Source organism: Amblyomma americanum, chromosome 8 (assembly GCF_052857255.1).
Source record: "Amblyomma americanum isolate KBUSLIRL-KWMA chromosome 8, ASM5285725v1, whole genome shotgun sequence".
Taxonomy (NCBI): domain Eukaryota; kingdom Metazoa; phylum Arthropoda; class Arachnida; order Ixodida; family Ixodidae; genus Amblyomma; species Amblyomma americanum.
Window position 1 is genome coordinate 24,974,772 of NC_135504.1, and position 20,162 is coordinate 24,994,933.

At 44.6% G+C, this 20,162-nt stretch overlaps 2 protein-coding genes across 2 annotated transcripts in view; one reads left to right on the forward strand and one right to left on the reverse strand.

Moving 5' to 3' along the window:
• LOC144101151 (ATP-binding cassette sub-family C member 10-like) overlaps positions 1-3,013 on the reverse strand; it is a 33,740-nt gene extending 30,727 nt beyond the window's left edge. Inside the window, exons 1-2 of the mRNA XM_077634190.1 lie at positions 2,778-3,013; positions 236-1,566 (exon numbers count right to left, since the gene is read on the reverse strand). Of these exons, the coding sequence (XP_077490316.1) occupies positions 236-1,537 (1,302 nt within the window). The 5' untranslated portion in view covers positions 1,538-1,566; positions 2,778-3,013. The remainder of the gene's footprint in view (positions 1-235; positions 1,567-2,777) is intronic.
• Positions 3,014-3,179: 166 nt separating this feature from the next.
• On the forward strand, positions 3,180-19,447 carry LOC144101152 (uncharacterized). The gene is made up of 12 exons (XM_077634191.1): positions 3,180-3,417; positions 4,324-4,605; positions 5,259-5,436; positions 7,242-7,418; positions 7,989-8,078; positions 8,848-9,019; positions 9,088-9,208; positions 10,071-10,156; positions 10,991-11,186; positions 13,600-13,802; positions 14,680-15,154; positions 18,015-19,447. The coding sequence occupies exons 1-12, from the start codon at positions 3,276-3,278 to the stop codon at positions 18,359-18,361; spliced, it is 2,469 nt and encodes an 822-aa protein (XP_077490317.1). The 5' UTR covers positions 3,180-3,275; the 3' UTR covers positions 18,362-19,447.
• The last annotated feature ends 715 nt before the right edge of the window (positions 19,448-20,162 follow it).

The following is a 20,162-nucleotide window of genomic DNA, read 5'->3' on the forward strand; positions in this document are numbered from 1 at the left end:
AACCCCATGCATCGAAATTATAATGTTCTCAGTCTTGTGTGCTTGTATACTTAGGTGTATTAAAACAGTCTCAGGTATGTCATAACTAGCCTGTTGATTGCACCTTTACTAGTTCTTCCTTACATTGCACTGTACACTACCCACAACACCCCATCACCATCCCCAAGTAATACCCTCAAAAAAGGGCCTTCAGGGGTATCTTGAATAAATAAATAGGCTGCTCAGAGACATTCACCTGAAGGGGCAAGCTCCATGCCTCGTGTAAGCTGGGGCAAAGATTGACAATGCGATCCGTGTCAGTTGTCACCAAGTTGAGGGCCTCCGAAGAACTCCTACGCAGCTCTGTGGGGTCGGCACGAAGCGTCTTCTGGTAGACGAGTGCCACGACAATTGCCCTCACCTTGAGGCCCACACGTGACACCAGGTAGCTGTAGTGAGTCGACAAGAACGCACCAAGAAGGCAGGCCAGCGCAAGTCCCGATGCATATGCGTACCCGGACCACGTCGGACTCCGGCCCGGTCCTTCTTCAAGGAACATGACAAGCCTGTTCAGCAGGACGGGACTCGCAAACGACAGGACATCAGCGATGAACTTCAGAAGTCCGACAGAGTAGTATTGGCGGCCAACGCACCTATGGAACAGCACGAGAAGACTCGGAAGCAATCCACTGGCGTCAATCTTCCGGTAAAGTCCACGGACGACTTCTTCTGGTCTCAGGCTGATTGGCAGGTCATGCAGGTCATCAGGTTCGTGAATGTGACCCCTGTAGCCACGGCGCATCAATCGTCCAACCCACCAGAATGTGACCAGCGAGATAAAGTTCGTGTCCTCCGCTGTTCCAAGCTGCCGGCTGTCATCATCCGCTTCAAGAAGACGAACATAGCTCTGCACGGATGCCGGTGACTCTTGACCTGGGGTTCGAGGTGGTGTCTCGCCAGCTGTGCTAGAACAGTGTACCGCGGCCGTGAGGTAGAAGGCACAGGCAATTGCACTCGCAATGTTTGAGTACAGGTCAGCATTGAATGAGAGCTTGGAGCCCCGATCTGACTCATTTAACGACAGCAGCGCAGAAACCCGAAAGGTCGCACACAACCCAGCAGCAGTCACGGCAAATATCGTGGGTATCTCACCGACTGACCGCCGGTGGCGCGGCAATGGATTTGTAAGGGTCTGCAGGTAGAAGAAGTGTACTGTCCAAGTGAAGATGACGACGCCAACGCAGAGGATCGTTGATGGCACCATGACTTCGCTGAGTATGAGTTGAGACATGACAAGGTGAATGACAGGACGAAGCAGGAGAAGAGAGCAGCACAGCTTGCGCAGGTGAGTCCGCCATGTCGCCGGAAGCAAGTGCACCAGTTGGTGGTCGCGGCGAAGAGTGACCTGGCGGATGCCGGCGTAGTAGACACTAATGATGGCAACGAGGGCATGCACACCGCTGGCGAGGAGATCCAGGAAGCAGTCGCTGAGGTGGTTCTCCTCCCAGACAACCAGTGTTCCATCCTTCGTTGCACATATGGTGTCCCAAAGGTTCATTGCTTCATTTGGTCACAACTTCCTTGCTTCTGCAAGCAAAAGAACATTTAGATAAGCTTGTGAAGATATCTGCAAGTTTGTGGGCTTCGAAAAGTTATACTCCTCGTCAAGTCGCACACTGCAGACACATGGAAATCTGTATGTGCATATTCAAAAAAAAAAAGAAACTATGTGCACTCTTGACCCTTTTGGAAAAAGTTTCTTAGGACAAAACCCACATCAAAATGCATAAGTGTTGTTGTTCTGCCAGGCTATTTATGTTATGGGCATAAGGTCACCAAATAGAATTGTCATGTAATCGGCGGTGCCTGTGTAAGAAATTTAAGATGTTGTGGCTGAAATATATACACCTGGTGTACGGGCAGAAACATGAACTGTCACATGAAGAAAGCGATAGCTTGTTAATGAGTAATGGTATTTAAACAAGTAATCTTCAAAGGGACTTTGAAAGTTAAAAACTGCGTCAAGCTACATATTGACTCCACAGATACCACCAAGCAAGCGCCTCTGTTTCTGCATCTGATATGATAGTGGGTTGGGTTCAAAGAGTGCAAAGCATCTGGTTGAGGAGACAAAGCAGCTGGTAAAAATAACACCAAAGCTAACGGCTATCGTGAGAATTGTGGCAACTACAGAAGTGTATGTCGAGTTGAAATGCATATGTAAAAAAAAAAAGGAACAGAGCTCACTGCATTAGCATCAGTTGAAGAGCAAGACGAATGAGAAATATAGCAAATGTCCTAAAACACAAGAATATGTGTTCAGTATTCAGGCCACACAAGCCTCAATGCCAAAAAATGCATAATGTGAGGATGACAGAGCAGTCGTCAAATTACAACCAACCGCAAAAATACGCTTGATCAATTATAAGTAGGCGCAATCGGCCAAGTAAACCTCGGCAGCTTGCATGCACATACAGGTTGTTCAGACTGTTCTCCCTGCAATTAATTAAGAACCGAAACCGGAGAACCGGAAAGCGGTCGACTACACGAAAGTGAATGATATCCTGCGCGGTGGAAAGCGCGCGCCTCACGTGACTTGCACACCCCTTGACGTAACATTCATGAAACCACCGCACCCTCAATCCCACGTGAGCGTGGCGGACGCAGGTCCTCAACTGTGCGCAAACAGGCAGAGCTCAGACAAGAAAAGCGCGCTATTCATAGGCTTGCGCGCACTATGCGTCGTGACACAAGTCGCGACATTACGTCGTGCGTAGAACAACGTGTGCATAACTTACCACACAATCTCTGTAAACAACCCCGCGCTTTTCAGCTCATGTCGCCTTCGGAGCAGGTCACGTCTGCGTTTTCGTGAGCTCCATTGTCCCCTTTGAAGCAGCTCGTAAAATCGAAAAACTGGATGCGAATTTGGTACTACGACCTAATGAGGTTGAAATACACGCTACAGGGCACAGCGTCTGCTGTCGCTCAATCATCTGGGTTTCGGACACACCACGTTTGCAGGGCAGGAAGTTTAAAGCTAGCGTTGCTTTCGTATGTAAACAATATTTTCAAAACCTAAAGTGTATCAAAAAGTGCACTTATATTAAAATTTAGAATTTGTGGCATTGTTAAGCAAAATTGGTTATATTTTATTTTTATATGGGTTGTATAATACGGTAGTGCGTCTTTTCTTAATCGACATATTCAGCTCATGGCGGCTGTGTTGCGGCTTTTAAACGAGCGTGGCATTATCGTGGCGTAGTTATTTCTTTCCTAATTAAAGGCCGGGAATCATGCCACCCTCTGTTGAGCACGTTGATAAATGGGACGCTGTCTTCGACCTGATATTGTTCCGGCAGCTCAAAGAAGACGTGGATGATACGCTAGTTCAGAAACTCGTCAGCTTTCTCGATGCAAGCGTGCAGAACAATGCAGGTACGATTTCGTTCTGCGAGCATTGTCACCTTTCTTTACGTTCTCAACTCAGTGCAGGCTGCTCAAGTGGCGTGAGCTATGTGCCCTGTGATTGTTTGATTAGTCTTAGTAGAAAGGATTAACCCACCGCGAATGGCATTCTGTTGCTGATCACGAGTAGGTGGTTTCGATTCCAGTAGTGACAACGGCGTTTCAGTGGAGGCGAAGTGCCTCATAACTATTCAGTCGCTTTGACACGCTAAAAGTTCGTTAGTTATAGCAGAAATAGTAATCGCTTCATTTTCAGTTATTTCATGCATGTGCACGGTCTGTTAGTGGAATGGGTGAGCGCGTATTTGCCATCACTCTGCCGTGTTCTTCTTAACATGCCAGGTCCTGAGTGTTAAAATTGAGTAGCAGGTTAAATTATCGGTGTTTAGCGCATATTAAATGAGCAAATTATATGCTTCGATGACCCTGCAGATATTCAACGCCTACTTCAGTTCAAATGAAACAAAAGTCGCAGATCGCTCACGCGAATTCTTTTGAGTCCGCTTCGCGAATCGACTTTTGATCCCTACGACTTTTATTTTTGTTGTATCGTAGTAATGATAATTAGCAATGAAACAGTACACGTAGCATACGGTCGAGCCGATCTGTATTCCCGTAGTAATGATAATTAGCAATGAAACAGTACACGTAGCATACGGTCGAGCCGATCTGTATTCTCCTACTTCGTCGTCTTCTCCCCCCATGCGCGCGAGTGCGTGCAGCGCACTTGCCACACTTCATCTTTATCACAATTTTCTGCCTTTTTTTTTCTACGTACGACCGCCTAATGGGGATGATACACTGTTTATGCTGTTTCCTGCCTGCTCTCTGTCCCTTTGAAATGTCTTAACTGGGAGTCTAATTGAAAATTTGCAGATTTCGGCACGCAACTGTGGAAGGCCTGTAGCATCCTGCCCAAGCTGGAGAAAGCAGTGGCAGTGCCAAGAACGTCCGAGTCTCTCTGCTTTGCCCTTCACCTCATTGCAGCCTTTGGAAAGCTCGAACCGCTGTTTGTATCTTTACGCGACGACTCGCGTGTGCTGAAGGCCCTGAACAGGCTCATCAACAATGCGAATGCCAGCGAACGAGCTGCCTATCTGGGTGCTGTGATCTCGTTCCTCCGTCACCGTTCTGGGCGTAGCTGGTGTGTGAAAAATGGTCAGTCTTTTTTTTTTTTTACATTATAGCCTATGTGCAATAGTTATGCAGTACACAATCTTGGCAAAAATTCGAATAGCATAACAACTCAACAAAGTGGCGTTTCTCCGTCAAAGGACCCCTGTCCAGCCAATGGCATTGGCAGATCCCTATGAACCTGCTAGCAAGACAATGCGGGGAGGGGACTATCTCCTTCTATCTGCCACTCCCTGCATTGTTACGCTAGCAGGCTCATGAGAATTGGCCGACGCCACTGGCTGGAAGGGGGTCCTTTGACGGGGAAAAGCCACTGCGTTCTTGAGTTGTGTCCAACTATAGTTTGTGTCTGTAAGGGGTTCGGAGTGGTTCACAAGTGGTTGCGCTAGTGATTTGCCTTAAGTGGTGTGGCAGTTAAATTGTTTTGTGGAGGCATGGATCCAGGACCTTCTACCATGCATACCAGATGCAAAGCAACAGCCAAAGAAAGCATAGAGAAGCAAAGGGGCGATAATGCTAACGCATTGTCATCTCATATTGTGAATTGCGCTACCCAGTGATTTTAATTTTTATTTTTTTTCTTGTGGGCCATCAGTTTTTTATCACAGAGCTGTGTTAAGTGCGCATGTAACCACCACTGAGTTGCATGCACTTTATGTGTCCCTTGCACGTTCCAGGAGTTTCCTCAAAGTTACTTCAGTGTCTCCAGGATGCCAGCGTCTTCGTGCAGGGAAAAGCAGAGGCATTTTTTGTTGCCTTTCTTGAGTCGGACCTTAATGAAAGTGATGGCAGCCAAGTCACAGCCTTCCTAAACAGGACTTTGACCGAGGAGATGCCACCGAGACAGCGAAAAAAGTAAGCAGTTTCTGCTTTCTTTAATGATCTGATACTAGGTGAGAATGCATGTGGGCCCACCTGATTACGACCAAATGACTTCAACCAAAAACATTGTCAAACTCTCTTGTGTGCTGCTTGGCTTCTTTGAAGGGGCACTGACGACAACTCTATTCAATTATTTATATCAGTAAAAATCTGATTATTGGTCTCGTTCTGGATGTCTTGACATTTGTCCGTCAAAAGACAGATTTATTGCTGAGAAAATTGGATTTAAAAATCTTCGTGCCAATAGATTCAAACTCGTGGCATCCTTACTGAAAAGGACGTGTGGCCACCATTTTGAAGTTAATGGAGATGTAGCATAGCCCGTGGGATCTTCGTCAAAAAATTGGTGTCGACGCATGCATTTTATTTGCAAAATCGGTCGGTAATAATAATACGTGTATTTAGTTTCGGGGTCTTTTCTTGTTCATCTTGTAAAATGGGTACTGTGCTAACAAACAACGACAACAGAAGAATACTGGATACGTTGTTCTCCTTGTTGTCCATGATTAAAGAATTAAGTTGGGCTAGTTGGTGCTTTTGATCCAGTCTACGACATTTTACTAGTGTTGAAATGCACACAAAGAACAGAGAGCAGAGACACACAGGACAGACGCTAGTTAAGTTGGGCTAGTTGGTGCTTTTGATCCACAGACTGCGACATTTTACTAGCGTTGAAATACACGCTAGTAAAATTATTTCAATGCTGGTAAAATGTCTCAGTCCGTTGTCCGTGTTGTTGTTCTGTTTTCCTTGTTTTTAGTATTGTACCAATTTTACAAGATGAGCATCCACCAAATAACCCAACTTGCCACTCTACTACAGTAGGTCTTTTCTTGCTTATAATAACTTCATTTTCACTGAGAGTAGTCTATGATGAGAATGCAGTGCCCTGTTGATACAAGTTTGATGTGTTCTCAGTGTTCCTTTAGAGAGACGCTGACAAGATTAAAGTTGGCCTGTATCTATAGATTCCCCGCATTGTAATGACAAAGGCGCCACTTTCGCTGAAAACGAAGTTTTCATAAGCTAGAAAAAGGCCAAAAAATTAAATATATCATCGGCTGACATTGCAAGGGACCAATTTTTGAGTGCAGATCCCAGAGGTTAGGCTACTACTCTGCCATTCACTTTTAAACGATGATCACGGAGCCCTTTCCAAACTGCACACAGATCATGAGTTTTGATAGAGTGGTGGAAAAATTTTTGAAAGCAGTTTTCTCGGCAGTAGAATTACTGGGGCACTTGCAGGCGAGTACTGCGGAAGCATTTCAATTCAGTTCTGATTCTGTTTCAATTATATTTCGATACTATTCCAGTTGTATCCTATATCTATTCTATTCCTTTATTGCTGCTGCAGTTGTAAGTAGTATTACTGGGCAACATTTCATATTTTCCCGCATTTGATGATGTCACGTTTTGACCATTATAACGCTGCCACTTTTTGGGTGACGCTGGGTTTTCGAGTCGATGGGCCATTTAATGCTTTTGCACTCTTAGTTTCATGTTGTAGATCTGCATTTTGCTCATGTTCTTAATTACATCACATAACCATGATGCCCTCTATATCTACAAAGCTATCGCGTCATGCCCTTAAGGCGGAGCTAAGTGTCCCCTGAATTTGTACACATATTCTTACCTATTTTGGTTTTGTTTTATAGGAAGCGTTAGTATCATCATTTGTCTTAGTTGAAACTGTATGTCACTTTGCACTTTTGCTCCTTTTAGGCTGGCTTTGTGGTGGAGAACTTTTTCAAGCGAGCATGAGCAATCTTTTGCAGGTGCTTGCACATTGTTCGGTCCCTGCTTGGGAAAGATTTGGAGCTTAGCAGCAGACTTTGCTCAGACTTTGACCTTCATCGACGCCTTCTCGACTCCTGTGTTACCTGGCTGTCATCATCAACGGATGTGGCAACGGCAGCTGCGGATGTCCTTGCCAAGCTTTTGGCTTCAGTAGAGTATGGAGAACAATCTTTATAATCTTTCATTTTGATGTACAGGCTAACTGTGTTAGATATCCTCACTAGCCATCCTCACTAGATATCCTCTGCATTTTGTAGATAGCTGCAAAAAGCAAAGCAGGCTAATTGAGCGAATAATAATCTGTGGAAACTTATTTTTCACCAACTGTCATAAAAATAAAATTGCTCAAAAAGCATGTTGTGGTTCAGCCACTTACTCGTATCTGAAATTTCATTGACTTGGTGCTGAAAAATTACCTTCAAATCTTGGAATGCAAAGGCTTCCTGTGAGATGTCTTCGTTGATGCGACACAAAGTTGAGCACAGAAAGGTGTCAAGACATGATGGTCAAGGTAATGTAGAACTCCAGATCTTTAATCATAATTTTGACGCTGTGCCCTAGGTGTGTGGCTGACATGTACAAAAAAAACATGCCACCTCGGCATGCTTGTGATAAAACAGTCGTCTTGTAAATCTTTGTGCAGCGTCTTTTTTCCAGTATTTCACATAAGTTCCAAAGAGTCGTCACTTTTGTGCTGCTTGTTTTTTCCACTTTGCTTCCTGTAGTGACGAGAGCCTTTTCCATGAGGCACTGGCTTCACTCAGTGGGAGCAAGTTGGTGTGCATCAAGTTTGCGGCAAGCTTTATTCAGGAAAGGCAAGTCTTATTCAAACCTTGGTTATAGTATTTAACAGTGTTCTGCAAAGAAATATAAGTATTTTGTGAAAAATTTAAGCACTAGCAAACAACGACACAAAGGGGGTGATACAGGGCAACATACACATGAGTATATGTTGCCCTGGTAGCCTTTGTCTTTCGGAATTGCTTTGGCTGTGTGCCGTTATGTCAAGAATGAGCAAAAGTGAAGGGTTCCAATTTTGACTGCAGTACAGACATGGTCACACTGTCTAGAGTGCTCGAGCGGTGTGCTGCGGAGCGAATGAACTGAAATCTTTTGGCAGCTGCCTTGCTAGGCACGAGGAGGTGCTGCTGTCTTTGGCGTTCTCGTCTCCATTTGGTTGTGCTCGAGCGCAGGTATTATTAGTGAAATTCTATATCTGCTTTGGAATTTTGCTTTATTTCCACTGCACAGCACTACTCGAGCTCTCTAAGCAAATATCGTCGGGTCTGTACATGTCACAGTGCTGTGACTTTACAGTCTGTGTCGAATGCTAGCATTGAAGTATCATTCTTCCATGCTTATATACATGTGCCAGTTTCACTGCTCAAATTTTGCTCATCATGAATTTTCCAGCAAGGAATAAGTTTTTGCCACTGAACAGAAATTAACAGAGCTGCAAGAAGCAAAACAATTTCAATTTTACTAAAGATAAAATTTGAATGCAATTGTCCTCAGTGTTTTTTAAAGACGGCACGTGTTACTGTGAGTGTACTCACCTGGGTTTTCTGCTTCATTCATCACCAGTGCTCCTTCACACCCCAGCAAGGAACTCGAGGAGAAGATTGCAGAGATCATAACAGGCCCCATACCCATAGTTGCCAGTGAACCTGAGTCTGGAGACAAGTCGAAAGAAAGGGCATTGCAGTCTGCAGCGATCTGTGAGCTGAAGAGAGCAGTACCTCGCTTCTTGCACTCGGTATGTACAATTCGGACGCCTTTCTCAGAATCCATCGTTAAGTCTTTGTCAATGCAACTTCCGTCCAGGCGAGCCATGAAATGGTGGCCGACAAGGTGGCGCAGTTTCTGCTGTATTCTCCTGCAGCCAAGGTGACACGAATCCTTTCAGTTGCCCTCGAGTGCTTCGCGTCGATCATCAGAAAGATGGGTGGGCATTATTTTCGTTCTTCTTGGCTTTCAGAATTTTTTGCTTTGCAAGTATCGGCACACTCATTGCCACCAATTAAGTGCGTTGTGCCCTTCTGTGATCCGTTATTACCTGAAATACTTACTTTGCCACAATACATTTCACAGTAGTGTTTTGAGAAGGGGTCAGCAAAATACAGTGTAATTGCTTCTGCGTCCTAAAAGAACTCTTGGTCAGACTTCTAAGTTCCCTCTCAAAGCTCGGGCAGTGGTCAGGAAACTTGCACTTACTTTTGTAGGAATTAACGTGCATTCAAAACAAGTGATGAGAGAAACCAGTGTGAAAACTTGTTCTTGTTGCCTGAATGAGAGCAAGTTCCCACTAAAGCAAAGCTCCCAAATGACCCACGGATATTCTCTGGACATATGTACTGCACATTCCAGTTATCTGCGGGATATTTTTTTAATTTTCATTACACATCTCTTGAACAACTGTAGGAGATCCGGATGTAATTTTATTGGTTACTATGAAATAGCACGTAAAAGAAGGCAGTGGAGGGAAGAAAAAGACGCACTGTGAGCGCTTGGTGTGTACATCTTTTCGTGATGCCCTTATCCTTGTTCACAAATAAAAATATTTTAATATCCTAGGCACCCATTTTGTATTGGGAAGTGGATGTTGTGGACATCCATTACAGATATCTGCACAGGAGGACGTTTAGATTTGTGTTGTACCTTTCATGAGCATCCACGGCTAGTTGAGCCCCTTTATAGCTACAACGCATGCTTTCAGGATACTCTCAGGATGCTTTCAGGAGCAGGATACTCACCAGACATGTTATATTCTCAACATTTTTTTCTTGTTTTGAATGCTGTACTGGCAGATCTTGCGCAGACTGACCCGGTCAAACTGAAGAACTATCTGGATACTCTGGCTCCTTTTCTTCGAGATGCAAATGTTTCAGCTCATGTGAGTTAGCAACAGCTTTTTTGTCACTATGATTTAATGAGACCACAAAGAACATGTGTTTTTATTGGTAGTGCAGCAGGATATGATTGTGTTTCTTGTCCATTGTTTTTTACTACCATTTTTAATTAATTATCATCTATGTGCTTCAAGAGAGGAGATGCACTGCAAATTGCAGTGCTAATTTCGGTTATCTTTTGGAGTGACTAGACTGATGGCCTCCCTTATGGTTCGTTCATCTCTGCTACCTGACTTTACTTATCAGCATTCACTGGCTAATAAGAGGCTGACTGGAATTACTACCTGCTCTTTTATTTTTATTAATTTTACTGCAGTTATCAGAGACACATTGACAAAACTACGTCTCGGTTCAAATTTTACAGCAAAGCTGTTAGTTGCTTACCTGTGTGAATGGTATCGGTGTAGCACATACATGACCATCTTATGGTCATATGATTGCGATGTCACTGTCACATGACTGGTGACTTCACCAGCAGAAAGGAACTGTATAAGTGCACTCTGCAGAGGTATTGGTGTTATCAAAAGCACAAAGAATGGCATAGCAAAAGAATGGAAAAATACACTGCTGTGCTGGTCAAGTATATTAATGAGAAAGCATAATCATAGAGGCATTTTTGCCACATTTTGTTGTCTTGGTTTAGGAAGTGTGCATATTACAAGTGCTCATGTACATAATGAGTGCACTGCATATGAGGAAAAGGTCTATTATGTGGGCCATGAGATTGCTGAGGAGGCAGTGAACTCCTGTGAATGATCTATATTTTTGTCTGAGTAATTAATGTAAATTAAGCTGCACATGCATTCACTTATATGCAGGCACTGAAGCAAGCCCTCACAATATCTGTGACGCTGTCATGCGCCGCATTCTCAACTGCGAGCGAGAATTTCGACTGGCGGGCATGCGGCGCCCTCTGCTTCTTTGGCGAATCACTCCAGCGTCATCTGGTGTCAACAGAGCCGCAGTTTGTGGAAGCTGCGCTGGATGCTTTCAGTGGAATCAAAGATGACGTAGGTGCGTAATTTTATGTAGGTATGTAATTTTGGTAGTAGTCAGGGTTAAAGGCAACTTTGCATTATTGTCAAGTTTCGGAGAAACCTGTTGACTCACTCGCACCCATTGACTCACATTAGCTCACTTGCACTGACTCAGTCATTCTCACATTCGAGAGGGTAGGACCTTGCGGTCAAGGGAACATTAAATAAGTAGAACCTTATGATACATTTTTTTCTAATTGTGAGGGAAAAAAAACGGATTCTGTGAAAAAAAAAATAACACGAGGCCCAAGCTGCCTGATTTTGAAAAATGTAGCTATTGGCAATTTCACTTTATAAAAATATCGATTAGGATTGCCTGGCACAATGTTTGAACAGTTGTTTTTTTGTAATGCTTGCCAAATGCAATCAACTTTTTCGTTGTCCTCAGCATAGAAGAAATTTCGCAACACACCCGATCTGTCAACGATTAGGCCATAAGTAGCTGGAATTTCTGCCTCATTGTTTTCGGCTGCTCATCCCCTTGCACCAGTGCATTCTCTAGCCGTTGACTGTCGTGGCGTCCTTGCTCTTACGTTGCCTTCCCCAGACCTATCCCGCTCGTAATTGAGCACATCGTTGTAGTTCCCAGATGTTTCACCTCCTTGCCCTTGCGTGCTGTGAAGAAGCCTCTGTGCTTCTGCTCCTCTTGTAGCGTCGTCTTAGGAACGGCCTACTCATATGCAGCACATGCCATTGGGCTATTTGGTTATTTTCCATGCCTACAAGAACCAGTGTTCAAAAAGAGGCGGAGCGCAAAATCAAGGCGGACGACAGGACAAACTGCTCCATCCTCTCGTCTTTCTTGTTCTTGTCTCTTTGTGCACGGCCTGCTCGTATGTTAGCACACAGCTTTTATTATTTTTTCGTGCTTTGCCCTTTCGCTCTGAGGCACTGCAGAAAAGCCACCATAGCGGGTGACCACAACTGCATTTCAGCATTTCATGTCACGTGCCCCAAAGTTCAGCCAACTTGTATGATTACACATGTGCACTCGACCACTAAATGCATTATACAGCAATAATTGTCAAAATTTTTAATCTGGTAGTCTGAAAATTGTTATTCGGGAACATATTAACTGGAAGAAAAATAGTGTAACCTCGTGGTTCATTTTACTGCCTGAAATTTTGAGTAGATGAACTGGAAATGTATCAACAAGGTTGTACTGTACATTGAAAACAGAATAAAAACAAAGCTAAAATACAATTGCCATCAAGTTATAATTTGAGTTTTAGCATCAAACGAGAATATATCTTTGCCTAAACCTGTATTCTCGTGAGAAGTAAAAGCATTAAAGTGCATACAGGAGGCTGGTTGTTATATATTTGACTTTTATATCGTGATGAAACTTGGAAGATTGTTGGGGAGTTGACGAGTTCTCGTGAGATATTGCTGTCATCATCGGGCTGACTATGCCCTTTGCAGGGCAAAGGCTTCTCCCATATCTCACCAATTGACCCTGTCTTGTGCCAGCTGCGACCACCATATCCCTGCAAACTTCTCAATGTCATCCGCCCACCTGACTCTCTGCCGCCTCCTGCTCAATTGCTTTCATTTGGAATTCATTCCGTTGCCCTTACCGACCATTGGTTATGTTCCCTTCACATTACATGCCCTGCCATGTCTGTTTCTTCGTCTTGATTTCGACTATAGTATGTCATTAACGCGCGTTTGTTCCCTGACACACTCTGCTTTCTTACTGCACCTTAACATTACACCTGATCATTTTTCTTTCCGCTTGTTGCATTTTCCTCAGTTAAGTTCAACTCTTTTCGTTAGCCTCCACGTTCTTGCCCTATACGTTTGTAACTGTTAGGTACAGCTGTTGTATATTTCCTTAGTGAGGGATATTGCTGAGCTGCCATTAAGGACCTAAGAGTGCCTACCAAATGTACTCCGCCACATTCTCATTCCCTTAGAAATGACAAGCTCCCCTAAAAATGAAGTCGGAGTGGATTCGGTTGGTCCATCTAGGACCAGAACACCCATGGTGTTGCTGATGACGACTTTTTATGCACTCATTTCACAAAGTATCCACTCTTGCTTTCTGCCTTGTGCGCAGTCTCCGAGCAAAAAAAAAAAAATGGTTTTCTCTTCTGTGTGGACATATGTACACGTATTTCTACTCTGTATTGTCATACGGCTTTGAAAGAGGGCTCAGCAGCTTGCAAACATTATTGGGATGTCATCATATATCACACGCTATACTGCCAAAAAAAAGTTTCTCACTTTTACATGCCTTTTTTCGTAAATTTTATCTGGAGTTCAAATGTCAGGCCATATTGATAAAGGACTTTCTATGGAGCAATGCAGTACTGATTTGACAAGATCGCTGTTGCATCTATAAACATGCATACTGGATTGAATCTTATCAAGTTTCCCATTTCTCCCAGAGGGATTGAAATTTGGAAAAGGCTCCCCAGGATTGGCTTGTCTTGTGGATTGGCTCCAGCATTATGGATTGGCTCGGTTTGTGTGGGACAACCTGCGTAACAACGACGGTGGGGTACGAGCGTCTGCCATTTCTGCAGTCGGAAAGCTGTTTGTGCAAGACTGGCTGTGGGAGCACTTTTCTAGCCGTCTCTCACTTACTGAGGTGAGTGCGTGTGACTTCTCTAACGCTTGGCTGGGTATGAACCTGTTGCAGCCAGGTCTGCTTAACCATACCATTTGTGATGATCATCATGGGCCCTTTAGTGCAAGAGGCAGCACGCTTATTGGCCCAGAATTTGGACATCTACATCCTTATTTGTTTTAATGCATGAAACTCTGCGGACATGGCAGACATAGGGTATATTCAAGCAGGGGAGTGATGGTGCATGAATACATCAGTGCATCGATGTGAAGCATGTAAATTTATTGTCATATCAGCCATTACATCAATATATCAGTGACAATGTGCACGAAAAATAAAATGCACAGATACAGTATGACTAGTGATGAGCAAAGAAAGAAAAAGTAATGCTATCCAGCAGGTTAGTCAAACGGAAGTTAAAAAAAATGAATTTTTAGGTAGCCCCTGGTCTCTAGGAAAAAATTGAAACATGGCAAGATGGCGAGTTGAGCGAGTTTTTTGTTATTCATCCCAAAAGGGAAGCACTTGTGTTGTCATCTTCTTTTTCTTTCTGTGGTTGTCTGGTTCCTGCTTCCCTTTTAAGATAAATTAATAAAACTTATATAATTTAGTTTTTCAAAGATGTATAGAAACAGGTGCAGTATAATTAAGAGGTACAATTTTGCAGCTATGTTTATGACTCCTTTTCATGCTTGTTTACACTGCAATATTATTGCAGCAGATGCAAAACCTCCAACAAATGGAAGAGAATTATCTGAGGCGTATTTTGCAGTGTGTGAGCTTGATCTATGCCATGAAGCTTTGACTGTTTCATGTATTAAAAGCTAGTGCACAGGAATTATTTCCAATAAGCACATAATGTTTCATGAAGGACACACTTCTTCTACTGCTCTTTCAGGAAGAGGTAATCAGGGATGTAACATCAATGGCTGTGGAAGATGTGGATGTGTTTGCCCGAAGATCCGCAGCATCCACCCTTTGTGTCTGGCTTGACCAGGATTACCTTGGGCTGCGCTCGAAACAGCCAAATGCCCTGCGGGACAGTGCATCGAAAATGCTGAGCCAGGACTTGGATGCCGAAGTTCAGCTGGCCGGACTCTCCTTGTGGAAGGCGATCCTTATAGAAAGTCTCAACACAATGAGCATTCATACCGACGCTTCTGTGAGGGACGTGCTTAGAGAGGCTGATCGTGCGGGCTTTGGTACATCTGTGAAGAAAGCAATGGCTGCGGATGCGGACGAGCAAGTTCGTGTGGCTGCAAGCGCATTTCTACATCACCTTTCTGTGAAGCTGCACAATCAGTTTTCGTTTTCCGCTGTCCCTTCAGAAACAGGATGTGGCGACAGCAAAGTTTGTGCCATGAGTCATGAAGGTAAGACAGCTCTTGGCTTCATAATTGCATATGTGTGGGTGGTTTTCTTTTGTGTACACAATATTCCGGTCACAACTTCAAGGTCTGGCAGTGTTTTGCAAATGCGTTCACCTGGAATATGTTGGGTTAATTGTAGGCTCCCATGATTCATGAAGAAAACATTAGGATAGACTAACAACGCACTCCGCTTGGAGCAGGATGAAATACTGACTGTTGAAAGGCGCAGCACAGCTTAGCAGGGGTTTGATGTCTATTCTACCGGTCAGAAATGGTAACGTTGCGTTTGAGGGCTTAGTTCTACTACTGAAGCTTCATATATTATAATTCATAGCCATAAAAACATGGTTGTGTTCAGCTGATGGATCTTTAACGTGGTGGTTATTGCCATGAAATGCAATGTTAGGTGAAGTGATGTGTGAAATTTTTTCTCTGCATGCAGTCCGATAAGAAGTTCTCGGTATTAAGGTTATGTTTGTCAGTATAAGTGTCTCAAAGCAGCACATGGCTTTTGAGAGGCACCATAGTGAAGAGTTCCAGATTGATTGTAACCATCTGGGGTTCTTTAACGTGTACTGGCACCATGCCGCACATGGACATTTTTGTATTTTGCATCTACCAAAATGCACCAGCTGCTGGTGGTATTCAGTACCACGGTGGTCATATGTACCACCGGGTCGACCGAGGGCAACCTAGCTAGCATTTAGTGTACTGCCAATGTGTTTTGCGGGAGCCTGATGCACACGTCAGCCTCGCCAACATGCACCCGTTTTTTTTCCGTAATTTGCGTCAGCTTCAGCGCCTAGAAAAGAGCTATTGGAGATATGATGTCGTGAATTACAGGGCAAGAGCTATTGAGAAAATTTGTGCCTATTCAGGACATATAGGTGCTGAAGCCTACGCTGGCTACTGTGAAAGCAGGCACATGGCAGCGGTTTATGCGCGACTCGCAAGCACCTGGTTTGATTGGCTTCCCCGCATGACGCACGAGCCCGGTAGCAAGAGCACTTCACTGCATGGTGTGCCAGAATGAGGGCTAACGAAAAACTATTTGAAAAACGCTCTCACATGTTTCGTAGACGAGGAATCTCAGCTTATTTCTGTATAGTTTTTCACACTACGGACGGGGGTGTCAATGATTGCATTTTTCTTTTGTTGTCGAAGGCTGTAGGCACCGTGCTGAGAGCTGCTACGCATCGTTCGCATAGTGACGCTTCACGAAAATTGTCTTGCTTCTTTGCTCTCCATGGCTGTCACTAATCTTTGCCTTGTGAAAGCAGCGAGACGCCAATAACCTCATGGGCGCCGAACGCACTGCCAAGCAGTCAAACTATGTGACCACGCTGCGAAAACGGCATGAAAAATGGAAACTGTACTGCACAAGGCATTTTGGAGGCGCAGCGAGGTTAGAGGAAGGGGGCAGCGGTACCGCGCGCCCTATTTTCATCGAAGGCAGGCGTCAAGGCTTCTCCAACTGCGCCACGTCGCGCGGAAGACTACGCCGGCAAATAGTCCGGGGAAAAGGCTTCATACGGGCTATGCTAGGGACTTTGGAACAGTTTTACGCGAGTGTAAGGGCCCCATGTCGCAGAAAAGCCAGTGCCGGCATTGCCATTGGCGTGACCGAAAAGTTCGAATGAAACGATTACGAGAGGCTCCCATGGATGGCATCGGAAAACCCCTGACCCTCAGGCCCTCATGTTGCGAGTCCGACACGCAACAGCTGTGCCACGCAGACGCGTTCGCACGGCTTCGTTACAGTGGGGCTTTATATGTATGTTTTGTGGTCTTTCGCATAATGGTTGTGAAAGAGGGAACAGTATACATGTCTGTGTGGGCAAGTGGAGCACTGTCTCCTCATACCTTTAAAAGCGGAGCATAGGTGTCCCCCAGTCATTCCACACGTTTTGCGCTGTCCGCGACATAGCAGGCAATATCGGGTCATTCTTTTTTCGTGTCGACTGGGAACGAAAGTGTTGAGCGTCGTTACAAATCGATATGCACAGTGTGAGGTGGGGGAGGAGGTTCGTTATGTCCCTAGAGATGCGAAACACATCGGCTTTTATGGGGGCTTCCACACAAAAGCTGTTCATTTGTTGCATCAATTATTTTGTTATAAACCGTTTCGTTAAGCTAGGTTTGACTGCAGATTCCAGTTTGTTCTAGTTGGACTGGAAGCTCATTGGTGAGAGCTCTCGGCTGCTGAGCCTCATGACCTATGTTCAGTTCCGGCCACTGCAGCTGTGTTTCAGTGGAGGCGAAACGCAAAGTTGTCAGCGTGCTGTGCGATGCCAGTGTGCATTAGAGAACCCCAGAGTGAGGTGGTCGGCTATAATCTGGAGCCCTTCAATACAGAGCCCTCTTTTCATGTTTCATTCAATCTTTCATTCCTTCCTTCATGGGGCGGTTGAGGTGTCTGCTGAGAAGTGAGACAGTTGCTGCGCCTTTCCCTTTCTTCAAGATCTGTTTTAATTTGTTATAGTACAGTGGGTTATGGTCCACGGCTTCCTGTGTTACTCCGCTATAACTTTGCTTACCAATCAGTGAACAAAATCGGCTTTCTAATGTCTGTTTGGCATAACAAGCCAGTGGCATAAAAATTCTATGAGCATATCATTTTGTCTCGTGACTAGCTTCTTTTTAGGTAACAAGAGAAGCTTCCACAGGGGTTTACTTTTTGTCACAAAGGAAATCTGTTCGATGGTCCTGAATGTGGGCGGAGCTTCACTGCAGACTTGAGTTGTATCCGACTGTAGTGACATTCATACTCCAATTTTTGACATTTATTTTACGCTCTCCTGATTATGTTACGGACTTTTGTAAGGAAGCGCTTCTTAGTGAGCCTGTACTGTCGCATCACCAGGAAATCCGGCCCAGCACACCGAAGCTGCAGCCAGCATGGATTGCAGCGATGCTACTGTGGACACGGATCGTGAGGCGGCCATGGAGGAAGTGCTCGACTTGGCCGTTTCAGAATGCCTTCAACGGAAGTTGAAGCTTCCCGAAGACGTTCAAAAGGCAACAGTGCCCATAACTATGGGGAACTCCACTACAAGCACTGCAGACATCCTGGCAACTCTCTCATCGCTAAGCGCATCGAAGGACTGTGACATGGAGCACGGCTCATGTGATTTTCAAACGTGTGCTTCTCTGATCGAGGATCTTTTGGCTGCTGCAGCCTCCGAACATTGCGACAGGGACTGTTACTGAAAACCTGGCAAAGTCGCTGCCATTGTAAGCCTTTAATAAAACTTCTATTTTATACTTTTTTATAGCAATGTTGACATCCGCAGATATCTGTAGAACATTCACACTGTTGTGCAATCGCTTTATTGCCTTTGCCACCAATTCTGCCTTTGTGTTACCATAGCTATTTCAAGGCTGAAGTTTTTCTTGGCAGCAGCTCACGACTATTGTGCAATTTCGCAACAAAAAATGCCTCTATAGAATTCAGCTAAAAATAGGGACAGAACCAATACACAAGTATAAGCATAATGACACCTCTGTCAAAAAAACTCGTTCTGCAATTACGATATTCATTAATGTACAGCACAGTAGTTTTGCGTAATTTCTGCTTTTAAACTAGATGCCAGAAGGAACTGAAGTGCCCGGCAGATTTTCACCATAGTCTCCCCTTAGCGCCGCAGTTTCTACAGAGAAGATCCGAGAGGAGTTTCAAAGCCTTTGGCGACTTATTAAGACAGTGCGCCTCACCTGAAGACAACGAAGGTTGCGCGTTGCATTGCGAGGCACGGCGTGCATGCGCGGAGTGATCGTCCGATTGTGAGGAAGAGCTACGATCGAGTGAGCGGTCATGTGTGATCAGTGCGGAGAGGTCATGTGATCTTTCGGCAAGCTAGGTCGCCTCCTTTTTCCAGCATCCCATCGGCTTGGATTCATTTTGAGATCAAAAGTGTACGCTTGATCTTCATGGCCCGCATCGGCGGCATACTAGAACGTTCACTCATCTGTACACACTTTTCTGGCACAAAGGACATACAGCCAAAAATATATAGCCCCAATGGGTTTGCTTCCAAGCCATGTAACAGGGCTGTTATGCATATTTGACAGTCTCAACCGTGTCGGGGCAAAATTTTCACAGCAGTCTTGTAAAACCTGCTCTCGCAGTATTATTTCCATTCAACAAACACATTGATAAACCTTGTTTCAAGACAATATATTTATAGTCCGAGTGTCATCATTCCATTCATTTGCAAATATGGCTAAGAATTCTTTGTTTTTATTGTATTGGCAACATATTGGATTTAAGTCAATAAATGTGGCACTTTACTCCTGAAGCCTGCACTGAATTGTATTTTTTTTGTTCACTGCATGCATAAACCGTTCACCCCCCTTCCCTTGAAATAAGCCTCGTCAGGAGGGAGCTTACTCTAGCTATCATCCTTCTTAATTCAGTCGTGCGCGGTCATCATTGCACACATGCACAGGTATTCTGTGTCCGGTACGAAATGCACATAGCGCTGATTCGGTGAAAACATGAAAGAAAGAGCAACGTCGTACACTAACATCTGATTGCAAGATGACATATCCTGAAACATCGTCGGAAAGTGTATATTTTGTGCACTTTCACATTCCTGCACTTTCTGCACATTCAGATAACTCACGCGTCTGATACATCAAGGAAACAAAGGAAAATATGTCAAAAAATGCGTAAAAACATTGAAATCACGTTCTGTGTAATAAACAGCAGGCAACTGCCTCGGGCGCTAGCGGGGCGCTCTAGTGACATCACCAACGTCCATGTCGTCATCGTCTTTCGCTTCCGTAGGCGCCATCTCGTCAATGGCGGCACTGGTTTTGCTAAAAGCGTCTTCGACGGGCAGAAATTCTAGTGAGTCCATTTCACCGGCATCTTCTTGTGTGCTGCCGTCGTCCATCGCCAGCTCCTGCGAGGCCGAAATGTGGTTTAGACTGCCGTTGATTTAACCGCGACAGCTATTAATGCCACTTTTCTCTTTTACATGGCATTTGTGTCGGCGTAACACATAAG

Coding starts and splice junctions, on each gene's coding strand:
- LOC144101152 (XM_077634191.1), top strand. CDS start 3,276: ATGCCACCCTCTGTTGAGCACGTTGATAAATGGGACGCTGTCTTCGAC. Junction 3,418..4,323: donor AAGCGTGCAGAACAATGCAG/GTACGATTTCGT, acceptor GAAAATTTGCAG/ATTTCGGCACGCAACTGTGG. Junction 11,187..13,599: donor TGGAATCAAAGATGACGTAG/GTGCGTAATTTT, acceptor CATTTCTCCCAG/AGGGATTGAAATTTGGAAAA.